Below are 24165 nucleotides of genomic sequence, written 5' to 3'. Positions count from 1 at the left end.
TACAGAGGGGATTTAATGGAGGGATTTAATTGGACAGGTGATGGAACCCAGAGGTCAGCTACAGCAGGAAACTGCTGATACTCCTCGGCTGGAAGGTCAAAGAAGCAGATGATGTTACCGGAGCCCAGGGGTTGGGGTCACCTGCTGGAAGCTGAAGCCACAACAGGCATGAGAACTGTGTCCATGGCTGGAGACTGGAGTTGCTAGCAAAGCTCGAAACAGAACGGGAGAAATACCATGGCTTTCCCTTCTTCCCACTCTCCAACCTACTGCCAGACTCCTGAGTGCCAACCCCAGCCAGAAGTCAGCTGACTCGGGAACCCAAGCAACACTGCAAAAGTCAGCCCCTCTGGGATACAGAACAGAGCATCGGAGGGCAAGGAACAGCTCTGAGGGCACGCAGGCCCAGAGGCAGCCCCGCTGGGGCTTGTCCAGAAATTGCTTTCTGTCCTATACATAAAGTGCACAGTCCTCTAGTACCAGTGTCAGCTTAAGCTCATTCAACACCCCCACCCCCTGCATTGTGCAGCTCAGGAAATGGTACCACCATTTAACCAACTGCTCAGGCCAAAACTTTGGAGTCACCCCCACTCTCACCTCTTGACCTTCTCTCATTCAATTCTTCTTTCAAAATATACTGGTGCCAAAGCAATCTTTAGAAAGAACAAAGCTGGAGGCATCACACTCCATGATTTGAAACTCTATTACCAAGCTACAGTAATTAAAACAGTATAGTATTGGCATTAAAAACAGACTTATAGATCAGTGGACCAGAATAATCAGCCCTGAAGTAGACCCACACATATGTATGGTCAGTAAAGTTATGTATGACCACGGAGCCAAGAATATACATTGGGGAAAGATAGTCTCTTCAATAAATGGTGCTGAGAAAATTGCACAGCCACATGAAAAACAATGAAACTGGATCACTAACTCACACTATAAACCAACGTTAACTCAAAGTGGATTAGACTTAAACATAAGAGTTAAAGCCATAAAACTCCTAGAATATACTCTAGGCGGTAAGTTCCATGACATAGGTCTCAGAGATGATTTTTTGAGTCTGACACCAAAAGCAAAATTAAGAAAAGCAAAAATAAACAAAGGAGACTACATCAAACTAGAAAGCTTCTGCACAGAGAAGGAAACCATAAAAAAAAATGAAAAGGCAACGTACTGAATGGGACAAAATATTTGCAAATCATCTATCTAATAAGGGGCCAATATGCAAAATATATAAAGAGCTCATACAACTCAAAAGCAAAAAGACAAATAATCCTATTTAAAAAATGGGCAAAAGCTCTGAATAAACATTTTTCTCAAGAACACAGACATGGGGATGGCCAAGAATACATGAAAAGCTGCTCAGCATCACTCACCATCTGGGAAAGGCAAATCAGAACAACAAGGAGAGTATCACCTCACACCTGTGAGAATGGCTGTCATCACAGAGACAAGGAATGTGTTGCTGGCGAGAACGTGGAGAGAAGGGAACGCTTGTGCACTCCTCGTGGGAAGGTAAACAGGTGTGACCAATACGGAAATCCTCACATTGAATACATTTAAAAAACCCCCAAATCTAGTGTATTTCATCCATTTGAAGAGGCATATTTTTTCCACATGACGTTACTGAGGTTGGGATTGATGGTGCAGAATAGAAAATTGGAAGGTTTTTTTGTTTGTTTGTTTGTTGTTAGTGATCGGTAATAATGGTATATGCTCCAGTTATCCATTGCTGCTTAACAAACCACCCAAAATTTAGTCACATAAAACAAACACCATTTTACTATGCTCCGGGATCAAGGGGGTCTGGGGTTCAGACAGGGCGCAGCAGGGTGGCTGCGTGAGCTTCACAACGCCTGCAGTCTCAGCTGGGAAGGCCCCAGGGGCTGGGGCGGCTCTAAGGCATAGAGACTGGAACAGTTCTGAGACAATCTCACTCATGTGTCTGGCTCCTTCGTTGGGATGATACGGATAACTGGGGCTGTCTGTCTGTCTAGCTATCTGTCTAGTTTATCTATCTAACCTGCACGTATTCTCAGGACTTCGTCACGTGGACTCTCCACAGAGCCTCCCCACGTGGTCTTCTATGACGGAGCCTCCGAAGTCGTCGGCATCACTTCCACTGTACCCTGTTGCCTGAAGCGGTCACAACCTGCCCAGATTCTAGGGGAAGAGACGTAGACCACTGACCGCTTCATGAGAAGAGTGTCAGAGAAGTCGGGGCTGTTTTAGAACTGCCATAGTGGATCCTATAGGCAATGGGGTCTCAGAGTCCCTGAAATACAGTATTCTTTTTTTTTAGATCTTATTTATGTATTTTTATTTTTATTTTTAGAGAGAAGGGAAGGGAGAGAGAAGGAGAGGGAGAGAAACATTTATGGGTTGCCTCTCACATGCCCCCAACCAGAGACCTGGTCCGTAGCCCAGGAATGTGCCCTCACCGCATGGGGAAAATGGGACAGGGAATAAGAAGCATAAATAGTAGGTAGAAAACAGACAGGGGATGTTAAGAATAGTATGGGAAATGGAGAAGCCAAAGAACTTATGTGTACAACCCATGGATGTGAAACTAAGGGGGAAATGCTGGAGGCAAGAGGAGGCAGGGTGGAGGGGGATAAAGAAAAGAAAAAAAATGGGACAACTGTAATAGCACAATCAATAAGATATACTTAAAAAAGAGTAAATTGATAAAATGAACTTCATCAAAATTTAAAATTACTCTAAAGAATGAAAACACAAGCTAAAGATGAAGAGAGAAATCTTTGTGAAGCATGTATCTGATAAAGGATTTTATCCAAAGTATATAAAGAACCCTCAAATAACAAGGAAACACGCATAGGGGAAAAAACAACCCAATAAAAAAAAAGGAGAAGTTTTGCGCAGGCTAGGTGGCTCAGCTGGTTGGGGGCATCGTCCGTACAACAAAAGGTTGCGGGTTCAATCCCTGGTCAGGGCACACACCCACCCTGCAGGTTCCACCACTGGTTGGGGTGTGTATGGGAGGCAACCGATCAATGTTTCTCTTTCACACTGATGTTTCTCTCTCTTTCTCTCCCTGCCTCTCTTTCTAAAATCAATAAATATATAACCTCTGGTGAGGATTTAATTTTTATTTAAAAAGTGAAAGGTCTGAACAGACACTTCACAAAAGAAGAGACCTATGATTTGCAAATAAACACATGAAAATACACTCCACATCAATAGACATTAGGGGCATGAAAATTGAAACAATGAGATATTACCATATCTCATCTGAGAGTGACCAAAATGAAATAGAACAAAAATTTGTACAAAATTTGTACAAAAATGATTGCATAAATTTTTGGTAAGGACATGGATAGAACTGAACTCTCACACACTGCTGGTGGAAATGTAAAATGGTACAATCACTATTCAAAACTATTTCGCAGATCAGATCCTTGAAAAGGTAACATACACCTACCATATGATCCAGCTCTTCCACTCACAGGTATTTTCCCAAGAGAAAAAGATATGCCTTGTCCATACAAAGACTTGTAGATGAATGCTCCTGGCACCCTTACTTGAAATAGCCAAAATGGGCAAACGACCCAAATGACCAACAGGTGCATGAACCAACAAGTTGTAATGCGTCCACACACCATGGAATCCTACTCGGCAATAAAAAGAAATGAATTACGGATGCACACAATGTGGATGAATCTTGCAGTAATTATGCTGAAGGAAAGAAGCCAGATCTCCACCCCATCCAAAAAAGTACAAATTGTACAAAAAAACCCCATATTATATGATTTCATTTAGAGAAAATGCGAACTGATTTACAGTGACAGAAAGCAGGTCAGTGGTTGCCCGGGATCAGGTTGAATGGAGGGATGATCAGGGGTCTCCGGGAAACTTGTAAGGGTGATGGACACATCTGTTCTCTTGGTCATGGTCATGGTTTCATGGGGAGATCCATCCATCTAAACTGACCAAAGTGTACACTTTTTTTTGGTTTGGGGGTAAGTTTCGATTTCTCTTTTTCAGTTACAGTTCACCATCAGTATTATTCACTACCAAATGGTACACTTCAAATGTGTGTAGTTTATTTATCGAGTGTCAATCAGAACTTAAGGCTATTAATCTGGCAGAGTGTAGAGAGTGAGCTGGAGTGCAAGTGTCTGAATTACTTAGTGCTGTGTAACAAAAGACCCCAAAATGTAGTGGCATGAAACAACCACCATTTTTATTATATTTCACAGTTTTGTGGGCCAGAAATTTGGGCTGGCTCAGCTGTGACGCCCCATGGCACAGACCCGGTACTTAGGCTAGATGGTCTGGAGGTGCCAAGATGGCTTCCCTCCCATGCCTGGCACCTCAGCGTGGTCGGCTTGGAGGCTGAGCTCAACGGAGCCTTTCCCTCTGCATGTAGGCTCGGCGACTCTCCATGTGATCTCTCCAGAAGGGATGTCAGAATGCTTCAGTCTGTGTGAGAGTCCAGAACTAGCATAGCATCCCTTCTGCCATATTCTACCGGTCAGAGTAAACCCTCACCAGCCCAGATGCTAGGGTAGGGGCAGTAGACCCCACTTCTCAGAGGAAGGTCTGGGATGGGGAAGAGGTTGAATTGGCACAGCCAGGGTCAGGCAGAAAACGTAACAGGTCCTAAGCAGTTGAGTTTGGGAATATATGGATGGTGGGTAGGGCCGAGTGGAACAGGGAATCGGGGACAGAGCAGAGAGATCCTTGGCCATCAGGTTAAACCATTTGAGGTAACGTTTTAGGTAAGAGGTAGTCCTTGAAGTCTGGAGCAGGTGGAATGAGTGAGGGTCAAGGACAAGCTGAAACAGGGATAACTTGAATGGCATCATCTTTCTGCTACAAAATCAGAGAGCATTTGGAATAAGAAGTTGTAACAGTATGTACTGCATCTTTCAATTTTCTGCTACTTTTATTTTAAGAACAACTTTTATAGGGTTTTTTTTGCCCCTTTCTTATGAAAGACACGTTTCCACTTTAGGAAATTGAGGCTGAGAGCTTAGCTAAACCGTAACATGTGGGCCATAGGCAGCCACAATGGGGTCTTGAGCAGAGAGTGACGGGAGGCAAGATTACAACTCTCTGTTATAGAGGGGAAGGGGTACATAAATGAATGTGTGAGATTCTAAGGTCTGGTGAAAGGTAGTGAGCAGGTAATGACAAACTTAAATGAGTGGACAGGCACTTTGCAGAACAGTCTGCTGAATAAAGATAATAAAAACAGGAATATTTAAATGTGTGCTTGAGATGTGATTGGTACTATACTAAAGCTGTACAGGTAGTAGCTCACTTAACCCCGATGGGCTAGGTACGTGCACCAGTCCCGTTATACGCTTGAGAAAACTGAGGCACAGAGAAGTAACTTGCCCAAGGTCACAGTTAAGAGTGAGGAAGCTGGGATGTAAGCCTAGCTGAGCTCTGAACTACTTTTAACTACTGAAGCTGCACGTTGACATTTAGCTTTCATACGTGCAAATCAAGTTTCCTCACTATAATTTCTGAAGGTCTAAGTGACTAGAGCTTATACTCTATCACCTGACTTCTGGTTATTCTGAATTCTGGGATATGGAAAGCACCTGACACACGTCTGTTAATGATGCTAAGGCCAGAGTCAGGGTAGAGTCAACAGTTGGTCTAGAGTGTATAAGTCCATCCCCCCTCAACTGGCAGGATGCAAGCAATCCCTCAACCGAAGGTGGTCTATTAGGCTGGTACCTGACCACCCCCATAGTTCGAAAGAGTCATCGTGATGGAATATTTGCTTAACATTTAAAAAAAATACTCTGGTGACTTATGTTTGAAGGAGGATGTATACTATGTATACTCTGAGGATGATGGTGAAGGTGCAACTTTGACATCAAGACAAGTGCGTGCATTAGGCGTTTAATGAAAAGATCAGCTGAAAAAAAAAAAACAGGTGCAAAGTCACTCTGATGCAAATGTGGTTGAGTCTCCAACTCCAGGTCAGAGCGCAGCAGCGTCTAGTGTCATCTTTGGAAACAACATATGACTACAGGTAAATTTGAGAAAGGATGCAAGTCTAGAAAGAAAGGCAATATGGACCCCCTTTCTAATGGTAACCTGCAGAGGGGAAACTGGGAGGCTGTGTGCTCCTCCCTTGCTGAGAGAGGGTGTTTATTAGCTAGGATGCAATGAAAATTTTAATACTAGTTTACAGCAGGGGACTGTCTTTGGCCTTTCATCTGGATATATGGCTTTTGTTCTTCTCCTGGATAAGCCTAATTAGAGTGGAATCCTAATGTGTTCTTTATCATTATACCAAATCTAAAAAAAATCATAGCTGTATTTCTGTACAATTAGACTAAATTAGTTGCTTCAAAGAGTTCCCTCTTTCCTACCTGTGGTAAATTAAATCAATGGAAATTAGGAATGTGCTAATTTAACAATTTATATACCACAGCCCTCTTTCCTGGCAGGGCTCTATCAATTCAAGGAAAGCTATTTCGTGCAGAGAAATCAAAACCTTTCTTCCCCCAACCCCTCTGCTCTCTCTCTTTTCTTTTTAGCTTGTTCTGAGCAATCGTCCCCAGGAAACTAACCCACCAACCGCTGCCGAGTTTGATTCCTCTTTCTGGAGTTACAACCTTCCTGCTCCTCCATGAAGTCTCTCAGCTGACTCCTGTCATCTCTGCTATATCCACTTGCAACATTTCAGGGTCACGGGTCACGGGTCACGGGATCAGAACTGCTCAAATCTGCCCCCAACCTCTTCCCCTCACCATCTTTTATTATTTTTTTTAAATGAACCTTGTAGGATGCTGGTGAATGGTGCCAACCAAGAGGAAGACAGCAGGTCTGGCTCATCCTTTTTCTGAGCCTCTGGGGCCATCTTCCTCCTGGCAAATTCTCTTCCCCCATCTGTTTTCCTCTTCTTTTTTTTAAGGAGGGAAGGAATTAAAAACAATCAAACAAAGGAAAAGAAACCAACCCCCAAATACCTACAATACCTCTGAGGCAAGGCCAGCGTGGTTGAAAATCCTACAGGCGTGTGTAGAGTCCTGCGTGACGTGTGCATGTCACACGCTGGTCTTGAACTATGGAAGAAACTGTGACACGCATAAAGGCAAGGCATGGTAGCGTGAGACGCGGCTCGCTGAAGCAGGAACTGTTTACTTCTCTTCCCACTGGCAGATAAGGAGCCCTGCTTTAGTTTTGTTGAGATGTAACTGACATGTTTTGCTTTTATTTGTTAACAATTTTTGCACTTACACATATCTCGGTCAATGTTCACCGAGCCTGGATGGGCCCCAGGGATTGAGGAGAGGGCGCCTGCTGACACCTTGGGCCCTCCTAGAGGGGCTGCCCGGCCAGGACAGCACTTGGGCCCCATGATGGCTTTGTCCCTTTAGTGACGTGTCTGCTGCCTGGGACTTTCAGCACATTTGTCCCGCTGGGTTGATTTAAAGGGTCTCTTTCCAGGTTGATCTTTTCCTGGAAAACTCCCTGAATTCTGGTGAGCAAATTCAGAGGAAGAGCTTGGGATACTAATCTAGTTTGTTTGTTATTTCCTTTTTAAATTTTTATAATTCAGGCATGGTCATTCAGGTTGGACACCAAATTATTATTTTTTTCACTTTATTGAAATAGAATTTAAACACAGTGAAATTCTGCATAGATCTTAAATGTCAGATTTACAAGTTTTGACAAATGTAGACACCAATATATAATATTTCTATATCATTACCTTAGAAGGTTCCCTTATTCCCCTCTTTCAGTCGATACACCTTCACCCCCCAAGGACAATTTTCCTATCCCCATAACTTAGTTCTTTTGCCTGTTCTAGAATTTCCTGTAAATGGAACCACGAAGTATACGCTCTCGTGTTTGGCGTCTTCCTCCTAACGTGATGTTTCTGAGATTCATCCAGGTTGTTGCCTGTAGAAGTAGAATCCAACGTGTCACTAATAGCTTGACAGTGTTTAGAAGGGGACAACTGCTCACCCCCTTGGCCTCCTGATCAGATTCCTCTAAATCCTGGTACGGGGTCCTCCATGCTCTTCCAAGTCAGTCTCTCTCCAGGGCCAAGCTAGTTCCTCTCCCAGAACCGCCCAGGCCGCCAGGGGCACCACCCAGATGGCCGAGAGGCCGTCACCCGAGGAGCCTCCCCTCAACAGCTGCCCTCTGCCCCCACCTCTCATTAAAACTCAAAAGGAAACCGTCCCCTCCAGAGATCAGAATTCAGATTCGTTTAATTCCATCCATTCAACTGCACACAACCGAATGTTTTGGTGTTGATCGCGGATATGCAGAATCCTTAAGAACACGTAAAAAAAAAAAGAAATAGAGAAAGAAAGAAAAGGTGGGGGGAAAAACTCAGATCTCACGGGCAGTGGATATCAGCTCCTGCTGAACCAGGATTCAGAATGAAATTTTTCCTTTCTTTTCTTTTTTTAAATAAACGGGAGTCTCTCTCCGTTCCTCGCTAGGAAGGTTTCAAAGGTCGTCACACTGAAGCTTGGGGGCGTTCATCTCCCCAGCGGCCTGGAGAAGGGAGGAGGTTGGAGGGAGGAGGGAGGGAGCACACAAAAGCGAGCCATGCAGAGAGGGCTAATGTTTCCTGTTTGCCTGGAACCCCCTCCCCTGTGTCCCCTCCCCCAGCCCCCTCCCAACACTCGGGCGGAAGTGAGTTTGCTCCTTTGGAGATTAAAAGGATTCCGAATTCCGATCAGTCCCAATAACCAGCGTACTAAGAGGAGGAGGAGGAGGAGGAGGAGAAGGAGGAAGAGGCGGCAAAGCAGAGAAAGAGAGGGCTCGCGCGCGCGCGTGCACGCACGCAGTCCGAATTGGGGGAGTTGTGCAAAGCCCCAGGAGGTCAGGGCGCACGGCGTTAGCAAAGCCTGGTAGGCGCAGCGCGGCCGGGGCCACCGAGTCTTACACGGCGACTGGTTTCAGAAAGAAGATGACGCGGGCGCGGGTCGGCGGCGTTGGCCACGCGGCTCCAGAGCTCACCGCGCTGGGCCGTTGCCGGTTCCACTGATTCCTGCGCGCCCCGGAGGAGGCTCCGTCCCTGCGACTCGGGATCGGAGGGGGGACTAAGGCGAGGGCGAAATGGCCCGATGACAAAGGAAATGTGATCCCCCTTCGCTGCCAAGGTTTCAGAGAGGACGGACGTGAGGAGGAGGAGGAGGGGCGCGGGGCGCGCGCGGAGCTCGGATAGCATTGCACGACGGCTCGCGCGGAGCGGGCAGCGGGTACATCTAATATCTTCCTGCGGATGAATAATTCAGGACGGCCCGCGGGGACCTGCGGCCCCGCGCTGCAGCGCAGCTAAACCGAGAGGAAGGAGCGCGCGGGAGGCGCCCAGGCCGGGCGAGGCGGGGGCACGAGGGCCCTGGGCCGCGTGGGGCGCGCGTGCGTGTTAAGTGTCGGCAGCCGAGGCCAGGCAGGCGCGCGGGAGACTCGAGGCGCGTGGGACGCGCGTGCGTAGTACTACACGCGTGCGGCCGCGGCCGGGCCCACACGACCTGCAGCTGCTGCGGGGCCCGCGCCCGGCCGTGCGCAAGCCCGAGCGCACAAGCCGGGCCACCCAGGAGTCCCTGGCCGCCGCGTCATGCAGTGGGGCGGCCAGCATCGCGCGGGGGCACACGGGCTTGGCGTCGCGCCGCTCCCACCTTTACTAGTTTGGGGAGCCTTTCTCTCCAAAGAAGAGACTAACTAAATCCGTTTAAAGAAAAGCAACGCACCAAATACTCGTCAAACCAAATTTTGCTTCTCCCGCTGGGACTGGGATTGCACATTGGACTTTAGAGGACTTATCTCCGCGAGCGAGAAGCTAAGCTAAGCTCCAGCTGCTCTAGGGAGTCCTCTGACCTCCCTGCCCCCGCTCTCCCCTCGCGAGTCGAGACTTGTTCCGGCGCTCCGGGTTCGTAAGGCACGCAGTCCCCACGTCGTTCGGGAAGAATCTGTGTCACCTCTGGATAGTGGCATTTAATGCCCGCAGCGTCGGGGGTGGCAGCGCGAAGGGCCGGACGCGGGGAGGCCGAGGGGGCCGAGCCGCTCTGGTGCGGGCTCCTGGACTGCAGGCCTAATAGATGCATTTTTCTGAGTGAGTCGGCGGCTCCCCCACCCACCTCGTCCGCGCTCTCCTCTCCTCCTCTTCCTCTCTGGTCTCCTCCCTCCTCCGGGCCTGGTTGCAAATGGCTTCGTTCCCCGAGACCGACTTCCAGATCTGCCTGCTGTGCAAGGAGATGTGCGGCTCTCCTGCGCCGCTCTCCTCCAACTCGTCTGCGTCGTCTTCGTCCTCGCAGACGTCCACGTCGTCGGGGGGCGGTGGCGGGGGCCCTGGGGCTGCGCCGCGCCGCCTGCACGTCCTGCCCTGCCTGCACGCCTTCTGCCGCCCGTGCCTCGAGGCGCACCGACTGCCGGCGTCAGGCGGAGGCGCGCCGGGAGAGCCGCTCAAACTGCTCTGTCCTGTGTGCGACCAGAAAGTAGTTCTGGCTGAAGCGGCGGGCATGGACGCCCTACCCTCGTCTGCTTTCCTTCTCAGCAACCTGCTCGACGCCGTGGTGGCCACGGCCGAGGAGCCGCCGCCCAAGAACGGGCGTGCCGGCGCCCCAGCGGCCGCGGGCGGCCACAGCAACCACCGGCACCACGCGCACCACGCGCACCCTCGTGCGTCTGCCTCGGCGCCGGCGCTCCCGCAGGCACCGCCGCCGCCGCCCGCGCCTTCCCGCTCCGCGCCTGGAGGACCGGCTGTCTCTCCGTCTGCACTGCTGTTGCGCCGTCCTCCTGGCTGCAGCTCTTGCGATGAGGGTAACGCCGCCTCGTCGCGCTGCCTCGACTGCCAGGAGCACCTGTGCGACAACTGCGTCCGCGCGCACCAGCGCGTGCGCCTCACCAAGGACCACTACATCGAGCGCAGCCCGCCGGGTCCCGCCGCCGCGGCCGCGGCCGCGGCGCAGCAGCTCGGCCTCGGGGCGCCCTTCCCCGGCCCGCCCTTCTCCATTCTCTCGGTCTTCCCCGAGCGCCTCGGCTTCTGCCAGCACCACGACGACGAGGTGAGTGCGTGGCGACTTTCAAGGGGGTTTTCCGGAGTGGGGTGTGGGCATGTATGTGTATGTGTGTGTGTGTCCACCCGGGAATCGCGGGAACACTCGCAAAGGGCTGCGGGACCCATCCCAAAGCGGTGGGTGGGTGGGTGGGGGAGTCCTTTCGGAATGTCTTCTTTTTCTCGTTGGCTAGGTGGCGGTCATCGCCACCAAGAAGTAGCAGCAGCAGCAGCAGTAGTGTGTGTTTAGAAGATCTGCTTTCTGTGTGTTTTGCTGCGAGGTCCCCTCGAGGAGTCCCAAAACGCGGAGTTCCCTTCCCCCTTTTCCTCCTCCAATTTTCTGTGTGGCAAAACGTGGTAACCGTTTTTCCTTTAATTAGGTACGAGCTGGGGAGAGCGAAGTGTGTGTCAGTCTAGACCTGGTTTCCTTGTGCGGAGGGAGGTTCCCGCCGCCCGGGTTCCCGAGGTTTGAGGACACCCTCACCCCCACCCCTTCTTTGTGAACTTTGATTTCTTCACTTCGTTTCTGTTTGACAAAGCGTACATGCTGTTGTTTTAATTAAGACCCGAGATGGAAAAGCATGGGTTGTGTGTGTCTGTAGATGCGTCTCCTTGTGCGCGCACACTAGAGGCCTTTCACTCAACGTGCTGAGGGCTCTCCTTTCCCTTCGTTCCTCCTTTTTATTTGTAAAACTCCTTAGATGGTTGCTTTTTTGGTAGGGCGTGAGTCAGGAAGAGAGGGTTGTGGTGGGGGAGGGCGCGTGTGCCTCTGTAGACGTGGTTTCCGCGTGCGCGCTTATGAGGGAGGGACTGTATTTTTTGTTGCGACACGGTAGCAGTCGTTGTCTCTTAGTGTTGGGTCTTGGGACATCTCGGTCTTTGACGGCCAAGGGGCCCTCGGTCTAAAGCTCTTACCCGCGGTTGTTGACTGCATTGTGGAAAAAAACGTGTGGTGGGCCCAGGGCCTCTTCGGCCCAGGGCTGCGCCTTATAGAAGCCGAATTCGGGGGACTGGACCCATTGCCCTCTCCCAACTGGGGGTCCCTCTGGCCGCTCCAGGCCGCCCCAGTTTTGACCCCTACTGGAACGAGGTTCCCTGGTTGGGAGGTGTCTTCACCCCGCTCAACCCAGGGGCTCGACTTCTCTTGAGGGAAAAAGCCGGACCCAGCTGTGTGCGGCCTGAATCCGAGGGCTGCCCTGCGGTCTGTGGGCTTGAGTTCTCTGTTTTGGCTGTTGCTTATTGCTGATTTTTTTCCACATCATCCTGTGACACTTTTCCACTCTTACGAACCATTATTGGGAAGGGCCTGAAATTTTTAGCAGCAGAGAGGGTCGGTAATTTGCGCGATCTGTGTAGACCCATGAGATATTAGGTGTGTGCTTGCTCTAGGCTTGGCGTTGGACGTAGAGCAGGAGACGGTGGAGGCTTTAAAAGTCCGAGTGGGAATTGCTGCTTTCTAGTTGGAGGGGGCGTGCTGGCAACAAGCTGGGCAGAGGCTTGCACAGCGCAGCATTTCCCACTCTTAACCTGTTATTTGGGGAAGAAGGAGGAGCTATTGCCTGATGATGGCCTTAAGCCGGGGTCTCCTATTGGAAAAAAGTTGAAATTCTGATCTTCGTGTGGTGGGTGTCTCAGTTGAAAAGTTTCCTCCTAGGTATAGAAGAAGTTACTCTTTTCCTTGATTTTTAAGCTTTGAATGGACCCATTAAAATTTTCCACATTCGTGGGTGAATGTTTCTAGTATGTTCTTTAACCGCTTTTAGAAAACTGATTGAACTAAACATCAACCCGAATCTCAGGAAAGATAAGATGGAGAGATAAAGGTGAGAAGGGAGGGAGGGGGTGCGGGGTGGAGTGCAGGAAAGAGGGGCTTTGAGCCCACCACCGTTTTCCTCCTGGGAGCGGTGTTGATTGAACCCCTCCTTCCCAGCAGTTGATTTTAAATGTCAGATTTTGTTTATATTCCCAGTTAAAGATCCACATAATGTTTTATTTGGGCCAAAACAGTGGATGCTCAGTGTCGCCAGACTTGTAAAAGGTTTATGCACTTTTTAAATGATAAAAACCACTCAAATGGGATGGGAGAGTGTAAAATGCAGAATGAGCCTCCTCTCACCCTGGGAGGTACCTTGGCTGCCCTGAGAGTTTACTTTTTAAATGTGCTACACTCGGTTAACGTTGTTTGTTTGGCGCAAGTGTTCAGATGTTACATTGTTAAACTAAAGGTCCTTCAAAAACATGACGCTTCCAAGTTTTGGAGCAAAATCCTCCCCACCCCTCACTTTTCAGTTTTTCATTTTAAAGGAAACTTGGAAATTGGACTTAGAATGCTAGAAAATTTGAGATTAAGGGTGACAAAACCAGTGCTGTGAATAAAGCAGGAAAGTGACATTACGTTCATGCATGGCCTTAAATTCTCCCTTTCCGTCAAAGGAAGTAGTGATGGGTAACAGTTTGAAGACACCATTCCATTGAAAAGCCACCCTGTGGATTGGAAAAGTGACTGGGCACTTTTCGGAGGATGACCAACCTCTGTTGGTGACCGGGTTGAACTCCTAAACCCCGGGGTTTGGCTCTACAGACAATGTACCTCAATTTTCAAAACTCGCTCCTTGGGCGAGTTGCCTCCCTCCAGGGACATCAGGCTCCATTAAATAATTCAGGGCGCTCCTGGTTTATGGCGACTAATGCCACCACCTGACCTTGGGGAAGAGGTTTGACTCCGGGCGTTTGCTCCGTAATTTTGGGGAGGGCGCCTCAAACAGTTGGCCGCTCAGGGGAACAGGAGGCTTTCCCCAAGCATCCCCCCCCCCCCGCCCTTCCAATGGCTTCTCGCGATTGGCAAAGTGTTTTGAGCGCTTGATTTAAACTTAACTTGAAAACCTTAACCGTGGAGGGGGGACTTCTGGTTTACAAGGAATTTAAAATTGCGCGCTCCCACTCTTCGTATTCGGCTTATATAAAAAAAAAAAAAACCGTTTCGGGGTTTTCGCCGGGCTGCAGGCACCGCGCCCCGGCGGCCATCCAGGCCCGGAATCCGGCCCTCGACCCACTGGCTGAGCGGGTCCCGCGAGAGGCGCCGCGGAGGCGAGGCGCCGCGGAGCCAGACTGTGGGCCTGTGCCGCCGCCACCTCCGCCGCGGGGCAAGCCCGCAGCCTGCCGGCCTTGGTGACGCAGCCCGACCCGGGGCGGCCGCTCCTCACCCCGCGGGCACCCGAGAAAGAATTCCAAAGAGTTCCGCACACGAATGCCGAAAAGAATGCGGAGGGGCGAGGGAGTTCAGTGGGACAGAGTGCCATGAGCCCGTGAGCGCGCTTTTGCAGCCACTCTCGAGTTGCCCATTAACGTTGGGTTAGGGGCGCAGAGGATGCGATCCCTTGGCCGCCTGCGACGCGGCGCTGGAGCAGGTTCAGGGTGTTGTGTGTGGCGTGTTGCCGAGGTGGGCGCCAGGCCCCTGCAAATGGAAGAAGGCCGAGTGGGGTCTGAGCGAGTTCCGGTTCCCAGGAAAGGCCTCGTCGGTAGCAGTGCCTGTGATGACACAGCACGAGGGACACACTTGCCATATTAGCCGAGAGAAACATTGTAGCTCATCTCAGGGAGGATGGCAGTAGTGGTTTTCCAGTTTGGCAGGCCAGGCGCGGGATTTTTCCTGAGCCCCGTGGATGGAAAAGTGGGGTGTGTAGGCGTTGATAATGGGTATATCCAGTCCCCTCTTTGGTCTTAAGAAAAGCAAAGCCCCCTGGAAAGGAAAGTTTTAGAATTCCGACCAGTAAAAAAAAGACTCTGAACATTGAACTATCCTAGGCCTGGGGACTGTATTTCTCTAGGAAAACACTCCCCCAAAATTAGCCTCAAAACCGCTTGAGGAAGGCAGTTAGCTGCCTGAAATAATTGGTTGTAGAATAAATTCTTGCCTTGTGTCTTATTTTGAATAATTCACCGTGAATGGGGATTGTACCAGTGTTGGCACCGAGATGCGTATTTATCGGGCATTCGCAGTGTCTGACCTTTTTCGAGCAAGCATATCCAGTGTATGCATGTTTGCTTTAAAATGACGCATGTGCGGTGTGAATTATAAACCCTATACCAAAAGACTTGGCAAGGATGAGAAAAATACATAAATGTACATTCTACTACTTCTGCACCCCATTTTCAATCCTCTGTGTAGGACTTAGGTGGTGTGTGCTTATATCTGCTTTAATTCATCCGTCTCGCCTGTTCCTCAGAAAACCAAACTTTTCATAACTTGGAAATAATCGGAGGTTGCTACTTTTAATCCTAACTCAGCAGGTTTGTAAGTTGAAGTCTGTTGAACGAAGAAAATGCGTGATGAAAAAATATGGGAGACCAGTGTTTATTATGGATATGTTGATTTTTTTATCCTTGAAGGTTATCGGCGGGCTTTTCAAAAGTCCCATTTGAGCTGAGGAATGTGCCCCATCTTTCATTAACGGGTTGCAGCGATGGGTTTTATCAACAGGGAAGTGGGCCTTGGCTCCTTTGGCAAGCCTTCGCTGGGAGGGAACCCCAGGCCATCATGTTTGAGACAGCCGGTGGCATCAGCACTGCCTTGGAGGGAACCTTGGGTGACTCTTCATATTCAAAAAGAATAAACTGCACTGGCTTTGATGTTGCATAGACTTGCTTTGGGTCTACAGGGTTTTTATTTCCAACGCTAGGCATGTATGTATGTATATATATTTTGGAAACAATGAAGAAACTTTAGGAAGAAAACAGGCACTTTCCCCCACACCTCATTCAGTTCTTCACTTGATACTAGTGTATGTTCCTTATGATTCAGATGTGTGTTCAAGTTAAGTGATTGTGCCCGGAATCAAGTCTTGAAAGTGTAGGAAGAATGGATAAAAATTCCCACTTTCCACCATAGTTCTTCCTCCCAGTTTTAGCTTCTTACAAATTTCAAGACACTGAAACTAACATTGAAATATATGGTTTCCTTAAGCAGGACTTAAAAATGGAAGCAACTTTCTATTCATATGTAAAATTTTGAGCATAGGTGTTCCACTTTTTGTTTTCAATTTTTAATACTGCATATAAAGGAAGGATGTTAGCTTTTGGGGGAAGCAATAAATGCGGTGAAATTGTTAAAATGCTAAGTCAGGAGGAAAAAAAAGGTTTATAAGGTTTCTTGATTCAAGAGAGATTTTAACTTACTTGATAAACTCTGTAGCTCTCAAATTTAACCCCTCCAAAATTTTACTGCCTGATGCCTACCGAAAAGTCATGGTTTGCCTAGTCTTGCCACTTCTCCATCTAGTCCCTCGAGTGGGGCAAAGTTTGCTGTAGGTGTTTCATTCTTGGTGAATAAAGGACCATTTTGGTGTTCTTCTTCGTGAGCAAAAGGTTGAGATCAGGTCTCCCATGCACCCACACAGGCGGTTCAGAGTAGTGCCCCCCCCACGCCCCCACGGTGCTGACAGAGAGCTAAAGGCTTGGCCCAGAAGGCTGTTTTTGCCAGCTCTCTGTTGTTTTGGAAGAGAGCAAGGGAAAGAAAGGTTGGTGAAGAGTTACAGTTGCCTGAAGGGAGCAAGACCCCACCCTTGCAGTCCCCTCTGTCCCCTCTTCTCGTGACCTTTCAGGCATAGGGACTTGCCAGAGGAGCCCTGACCCATCTTTCCTCCTCAGCTGCAGCTGATGGGACCTCATGATTGGCCACTCCTAAATGGACTCTTCTCTCTTTGCGGTTTTGTCTGTACCTACAAACTGAGTTGACTGAAACCAGATTGACTCTTTCGATTGACAAGCCTCTGACTTAACAGAAAAACTGGAAGGGGTGGGGGCTGAGCCATTTACATCTGAAACCATTTGATTTACACCTTATCCCAGTGTAATTCTTTCCCTCTTTAGCTGCCATGTTTCAGTTTGCTTGCAGGAGGCTTTGAAGGTGGGGCGGCATCAAATGGGGGAAGACCCCCCCAGCTCTTCCTGTGTCTCCTCTCCCACCTCCCACTCAAACCCAACTGAGATTCTGGGAGATCCGTATTTAATCTGAAGACATCAGGCCAGTACTTTGTTTCACTCTCCCAGTTGTAGATTTTCTACGAATCCCAGGTAGTTCTTTCCCTGCGCATCACTTCCCACCGAGGGAAGTTTTTAGTGAATCTGTATAAGGACCCCAGTTTCAGAAGCAGTAGGCAAAACATGCTAAGGGAAGTGGCCATCTTTAGTGATCAAAGTTACCGCTTTTGGCAAATTGAAGTTGTCAGTTTTGGGAAGGGGAGGCTTGGCCATGAATAAGGGGATATTATTTCCTAATTGTGATTATTTACCAGGGTAGACTCCTGCAGAATAGCACATTCCTGTCAACATAAACAGAATTTGAATGAAGCAGAGCAGTGTACACTGCAGAGAGTCAAGTGGGCGAAGGTTAGTTACATAGACCGAGGGTACCCCCCCCCCCCGCCATGGCTTGGCCACCCTGTGAATTTTGAGCCCCCCCCCTCCCACCGTGGACTTTGGAGCCTGAGCTGGTGAGGAACCCCTCTGCCTTCCTACACATGTGTCGACAGCTGTATCCTTTAGTTGTTACTTCTGGAAAGGGTGGCCAGCCGTTTCCTTCTAGCCTTAACCATTTGCAGTTAAAAATATGTTTTTCTTGAAATGCCTATGGGGTTTTTGGGAACATCTTTCATATTCTGACTAATGGGGGTAGTTATAAAAATGCTGTTTATAAAACAAATCTGCAGTTAGTTAGACTTTGCTGCTGGACATGGATCAGCTATGACTACTTTGAGCACAGGGTTTTTTTGTTGTTGTTGTTGTTCGTTTGTTTTTTTAGAGGATATTTTATTTTCGTCTCTTTTAGAGAGAGAAAGATACATGGCTTGGTTGCCTTCTCTTACATGCCCCAACCAGGGATCGAACCCACAACCTGGGTGTGTGTCCTGACCGGGACTAGAACCCACCACCTTTTGGACTATGGGATGATGCTTCAACCACAACTGAGCCACGCTGGCCAGGGCCAGGGCGGGTGTTTTAAAAATGAGAATTGTGGCCTGGCCAGGTGGGTCAGTTGGTTGGAGCGTGGTCTGGCACATCAAAAGGCTGTGGGTTCGATCCCTGGTTGGGATGCCTGCAGGAGGCAACCGATCAATGTTTCTCTCAAATCAATAAACGTATCCTTGGGTGAGGAGTTAAAAAAAAATAAGAGAGGATTGTGAATAGGTGGCATCAGCAGTCAAAATTAATGATGTGTTAAGACCACATCTATAAATTTTGATCTTTGCCCTCTGTCTCTTTGAGATCAATGTCAGAGGGAGATATTCCTCTCTTGCTTGGGGTCATCTGTAGGCTTGTACTGAAAGTGCACCCACAAACCCGTGTAGGTAAGTGTTGAGCAGAAAAGGATCGGTGAAGAAAATTTTAGTGGTAGCTGGAAAAAGGGTTTTGTGATGTTTCTTACTAAAGGTGCCTGTTTATCTCTGAGCCTGAGACTGCGTGATTCTAAGTTTGAGTTCTTGGTCTTTTTCGGTTTTCTCATGTAAGATGGCATTACGCTGTTCAGGGTTGTGAGGATCAGAGGCAACATAAAATGGCACAGTACAGGGTCCCACAACGGAGGGCAACGGCGCACATTTGTAATATCTATTATTGACAAACCGTGTATTAGAGTGTTGAAGCAGACTCCTCCCTCGCTCTTCCTCTCTCCTAAAAGGGGGTGTTGTAGAAGAAAACTAATTTGTAGTGCCAGGAATTCCAGCTGAGCTCTGCTTTTATCAGTTTACCATTATCTGAAAGGAAAGATAGGTACCATTATCTAAAAGGAAAGATAGGTAGTTCTTTCACGGCAGGCAAGGTGTCCTGGAGAAAAAATGCATAAAAACTTGGAACCAACTTTAACTTTTGATCTAGACCATTTTAGGGTTCTAGGGCTCCCCAAACCAAGGAGAGAAGATGGGTGCAAGTGTGTTTAGAGGCTATAGTGATACCTTCAGCTTCTTTTTCTTTTCAGGCGGAAGTATTTGGGAGCCATTAATCTTTGAACCATGATACCCGCCCTCCCCCCCACCCCCGCCCCATGGAACTGGCATTTTAAGGAGACAGATCAACTTGCTTCAGGGAACAGTCTGATTTCAGGGACTGAAATATTGTATAAGCTTTAATTTTACGGTGTTGTCAGGTGTGTGTGCTCGGGGAGGGTCTGGGGAGGCATCTGAAGAGGAAAACTTATATTTATTAGAGGGAAAGCTCAACTCTCCATAGGAAAAAAAAAAAACCCTACCTCCCAAGCTCCGGATGGCGAAATAAATGACTTCCGTGGGTCAGACTCTCGTCTAGTCCATCTGTCTCTTCACGCCGCTCTGTAGTCAACTGTATTTGGCAAGTTCGTGTTTTTGAAACTAGTCCTTAAACAGCTGGTATTTCACATACAATTTATTTGAATATTTAGCTTCTTGGACTTTATTTTCTTATTTTGGAACTTTTCTAAGTTGAAGTAGGACGTTAAATATCATGCACGTGAGTGGGCTTTGGTCTCGGTAACAATGAGGGTGACAGACATCCATACTCTCATCCCAAAATTAAGGAACTTTAATGTAAAGTGTTATCAGAACAACCATGTAGCAAGAAAAAACTAAGTCTCAAAAGATATCTCTGCAGGATCAGAGTGAGAAGGAGGATGCTTCTTCCGCCAACCAGTTCTACTACAGGCATGTTCTCCGCTGGGTCTCAGGCCACAGAGGCCACCTCCGGCCCCCACCCCAGTTCACCCCACCCCAGTTTACCCACACTCTGGCCTCAGAACTTCAAAGAACGTACTTTGGCATTAGTGGGTGGGGACTCTCAGTGGATCAGGCCTCTGTGGATGGTAGTGGGTTTAAGGACTAGTTCCAGAAAGATTTTGCCGGATTGTCAATTCTCAGCGGTGACTGATGCAAATTGGGTTTGACCATCAGAAGATGCTTAGGCTGCTGCCATTTTCTTTCTTTGCCAGGAACAAAGGAGACTTCTTAGTTTAAAGCCAAAGAATGAACGCCCTTGAAAATACTAGGTTCTGATATTTGGACCTTTCTCTCAACCTTATGTGGATGAAAGGAAGAAATTGGAAAATGCTTGTAGCTTTTCAGTATAAAGGCAAGAGGATGAGCTTTAGAATAAAAAGACCTGGATTTCAGGCCCAGTGTTGTCCTGAAGTAGCTGTGTGACCCTGAAGAAGTCATTTAACCTCTTGATCTCTGACCTTTTTAGATGGGAGCAGCAGGAACGGGATGGTTATGTTTTACCAAGACCTACCTATCTATGGGGCGAGCTGTAATTTACATGCAGATGCTTTGGAAGGCGCTAGAAAAATGTGTTTTAATAATTTAGGTGCACACCACCGTGTAAATGTGTAAATATCCTGGGAAAAGTTTTGGCTTCAGCTTTGCCTGCAAGTTGCTGCCAAACAGGTAAACTTTCTTTTTCATGAAATTAAATATGCCGCTTATCTTTGTTAAATACTTCCCGGTGGGTGGCCAAACGATATTTGATGCCACAAAATAATTTGGGCAGGTCCTCAATGCTGACAGGGCTTGATGTGTTAAGATATGTCATCAAACTGTTTGAATCTCTTTGCTGCCTAGAATTGTGTGCGCCATGCTAAAGATGGTTAAGGCCCGTCTGCCCCCTGGCCCGTCCCCGAGCTTGTGGTCTGCCTGGGAAGGCAGAACCGAAAGGGAGGTGAATGGGGGGCGGGATTCTTACCTTTTCTGTGAGGCTGCTTTGTGCGTGTCTTGTTTAAACGACTAGATGAAGTCAGTGTTCAGGCTCAGGGCTTCTGAACAGAAGTTTCTAGAGGGAGATGCATTTGGGCCGAAAGAAGAGGGTTTGGTTTCTTGGAGAATTGTGGAATTTAGGTCAGAGGTGTGCTGACAGGCAGTGGTTTCTAGGAACCGGGAGTGGATGGGGACTGTAGAGGAGGGTGTGTAATCAGAATCTTCACCTTATTTTTCCAAATCTTTCAACATCTCTCAGGAGGAGAGGGGGAGGGTGTTAGTGTCCCCTCCTCTTGGCCTAGCCGCTTCCTCTGGACGGGTTATTGATATGTAGAGGAAACTGCTGGTGGATCCAGTCAGGAGTCAGAGCCACATTTCTTTTTCTTTTTTTTAACAGGTAATTTATTTAGTATAAAGAACTGTTGACTGGTAACCAGGTTGTTATCTAGGAAGCCCATAGGCAAGACGAGAACACTAAGATACCTGGGAAGTAGCAACTGTGGGAAGCGGCTGCCATCCCAGGGTTGGCGATCCACAGGGAAGAGGTTGCAGGTACTTAGGGGAGGAGGGTTCCTGTGGGTCTGGACCTTCCTCCACTGAAGTGACCCAACAACTCTGTTGCTGGTATGACCCAGGAAAATCCCCCCTTCCTTTAACATCCCCCTTTGGCAGAGGAACTCTGTGACCCAGGTGACAAGGCGAGAGATGTGCTTTGCCCCATCTTAGTCCCTCTTCCCCCAGTCACAAAGGGGAGGGGCACAGGAGGAGGATGGGTTTTTGAGCTGAGAGAGGAACTCAGGGAGCAGCATAGCTGGGAAGATGGCCTCCCATTCGGAGGGGCCATGGCTTCTCCTGGTAGCGGCCACCTGGCTTGGTTTCATTGAGACTTCTCATGCAAGATGTGGGGGAGACCTCAGCGATGAGAACCAGAGCGTGTCCCCAGTTTGCGGTGCTGTTCTTTCCAGGGGTCAGCTTCGCCTTGGCCAGACCCTCTCCCTGCACCCAGCCCTCATCATGGAGTTGTGTGCCTTCCCGGGGGGAGATTGCTGTGTCTGTCCGTTGTACTTGCTCCTGTAATTACACAGTTTAAGAAAAGATGCAGTGAAGGCAGGAAATTGTAGTTTCTGTGCAAACAGGCCTGAATGTCTGGAAACCACTTGGGTAAAGGAGGAGGCCCTGCGAATACAGCAGCAGGAGAAGTAGCCCTGGATCCCTTTCCTCTGGAAGATTCCCTGTCTTCCCTCATGGCTTGACTTGTTTCTGGCCCCAGAGTGGGGGATGTCACTGCTCTACAGAGGGGCACCTGGTGTCCCCCTGTGCCAGCCCATCCTGGTTAAAATCTTGGAAGTGAGCTGGGGAGTCTCAGTCCCGGCTGGAGGAAGGAGCCTCTCCTCTCCCTGCTCCCCCTCCCTCCTCCCTCTCTCCAGTCTTTTAAGATGGTGCGCCGCCCCCCCCAGCTTTGTCCTGTGGTTGAGTAGAAAGGCCTGACTTCTACTGGTCTGGTGTTTCTCTAATTTGTTTTTGTTTATTGAGGTATAGTTACATAGTGTATAGTTCTATACATTTTAACAATAGTATACAATGTATAATTACCGCAGTCAAAACAGTCCCATCACCCCTAGAATCTGCACTCCACCTCCACCCAGCCTCAGGCAGCCACCTCTATTCCTGCAGTTTGGCCCTTGCTAGAATGTCGTACATGCAGTGGAACCACACAGCGTTAAAGGGTTTTTTCAGTGGCCCTAATGAATTCAGGAGCCAGCCCCTCCTGGAGTCCTCCCTCCCTTTATAATGCTGAGTACTTCTCCCTTGTCCCAATGTACCCAAGTTAACCAATGACCCGTTGGTTGTAGGACACTCGCGGTTCCTGTTTTTTGGGTGGTTGTGAATATTTATTCGAATGCCTGGCATGCGTGCAGAGCTGTGTGGAGTGGTGGTGGTCAGTCTTTCCGTGCTGGAGACCCAGGTTTGATCCAGCACAGATGTGTGAGATTTTAGCCTCAGTTTTCTCATCAGTCTGTATGGGCTGCTAACACTCTCTTTCATGAGCCGCAGGCTCAGTTTTTCATTTGGGAAATCCAATGAAGTATTTCTTTTTTTTTTCCTTCAAAGATTTTATTTGTTTATTTTTAGAGAGGGAAGGGAGGGAGAAAGAGAGAGAGAGAGAGAGAAACATCAATGTGCGGTTGCTGGGGGCTGTGGCCTGCAACCCAGGCATGTACCCTGACTGGGAATCGAACCTGCGACACTTTGGTTCGCAGCCCGTGCTCAATCCACTGACCTACGCCAGGCAGGGACCAATGAAGTATTTCTTGATGAAAAATTGCCATGTGCTCTGTGCTTACATTTCAGTGGAGACCTTTAAAACCAAGGGACTGATTTGGGAACATTGCGGTGGGGGTGGGGGGTGGAGGAGGAGTCAGTAGAAGCACCTGCTAGACTCCACTCCTTATTTTTAATAACCTTCCAGAGAAATCCCCCTTGTTTTTTATCTCCTTTGGTTTTTGCTGTTAGTTTTATCAGAGCTTTCAAGGGATTTAGAGGGCTATTCTAAGAGGAAATTTTATTTTGCCAGTTTAATTGGATTCTTAAAATGCCGCATGGGCGCAAATAAAAAATTAAAACCATAGCTCTGGTCAGCTGTGGACCCAACCCAGTTGTATCTGGAGCCCTGAAGGGAATCTTGGAAAAGATCCCTCCGTGTAGCGCAGATGGAGGAGGGTTTGAGTCCGTACATTTAAACCAAAGGTTAGTTAGGGGAGGAGAGGTTGTGTGTTAGGGTCTATTTTTGGTGATAAATGGAAAACCGTTTATGTGAAGGGGTTGCAAAGGCATCACCTAGCAAGAGATAATGGTTAATGCTGGGCAACCTTTGGGACTTGCCACTACAGCTGCTATAATTTTGTTGCCTTTTTCATCCTTAAGTTTGTTTCGCAATGGGTAGGCCTCGATGTTAAGGAAGTGAACTTCTCTTACGGATCCTCACCCGCAGCATCTTTCCTTTGCTGTTGGTTTTTCGCTGAGTTTGTGTGTTAACTGTGCATTATGTACAAAGGTGGATGACATGCAAACACGTGCAGTGAAAAGCAGTACATATATTTGGGCATCTCGGACTGAAGGTTTTATGCCTCTAGCATAACTTTGGAAGCAAACACTTCCCCTCTCTCATAAAAGGCAGGGGCGCAGCGTTCACATTTGGTGTTCCCAGCGTTCATAGCAGAGTGTTTTCCCCCCTGTTGATTGTCTAGGGTCCGCTGCACAGCCGAGCACAGAAATTGTCTGAATTTTATGACAATCTGCTTCGTTCACCAGTGCCTATTTTTCCCCCCAGCCCCCTAAAACTTATTTTCAAGTTTCTTTTGTTTGCTTTCTAGAATGCAAGACTAATTTTGGTCTTCATCCAAGAAAGGGGTGGGGGGCAGGTAAAGCCACAAATAAATGGGA

At 48.4% G+C, this 24165-nt stretch overlaps 1 protein-coding gene across 1 annotated transcript in view; it reads left to right on the top strand.

Moving 5' to 3' along the window:
* Positions 1–10157: 10157 nt before the first annotated feature.
* The window catches only part of TRIM71 (tripartite motif containing 71), a 64121-nt gene continuing 50113 nt past the window's right edge, over positions 10158–24165 (top strand). The window contains exon 1 of the mRNA XM_045856505.1: positions 10158–11018. Within this exon, the coding sequence (XP_045712461.1) occupies positions 10158–11018 (861 nt within the window). The remainder of the gene's footprint in view (positions 11019–24165) is intronic.

Source organism: Phyllostomus hastatus, unplaced genomic scaffold, assembly GCF_019186645.2.
Source record: "Phyllostomus hastatus isolate PE091 unplaced genomic scaffold, TTU_PhHast_1.1 phas_scaffold_129, whole genome shotgun sequence".
Lineage (NCBI taxonomy): Eukaryota > Metazoa > Chordata > Mammalia > Chiroptera > Phyllostomidae > Phyllostomus > Phyllostomus hastatus.
Note: the sequence above shows the minus strand (reverse complement) of the source record. Positions and strands in the feature narration are given on the sequence as shown.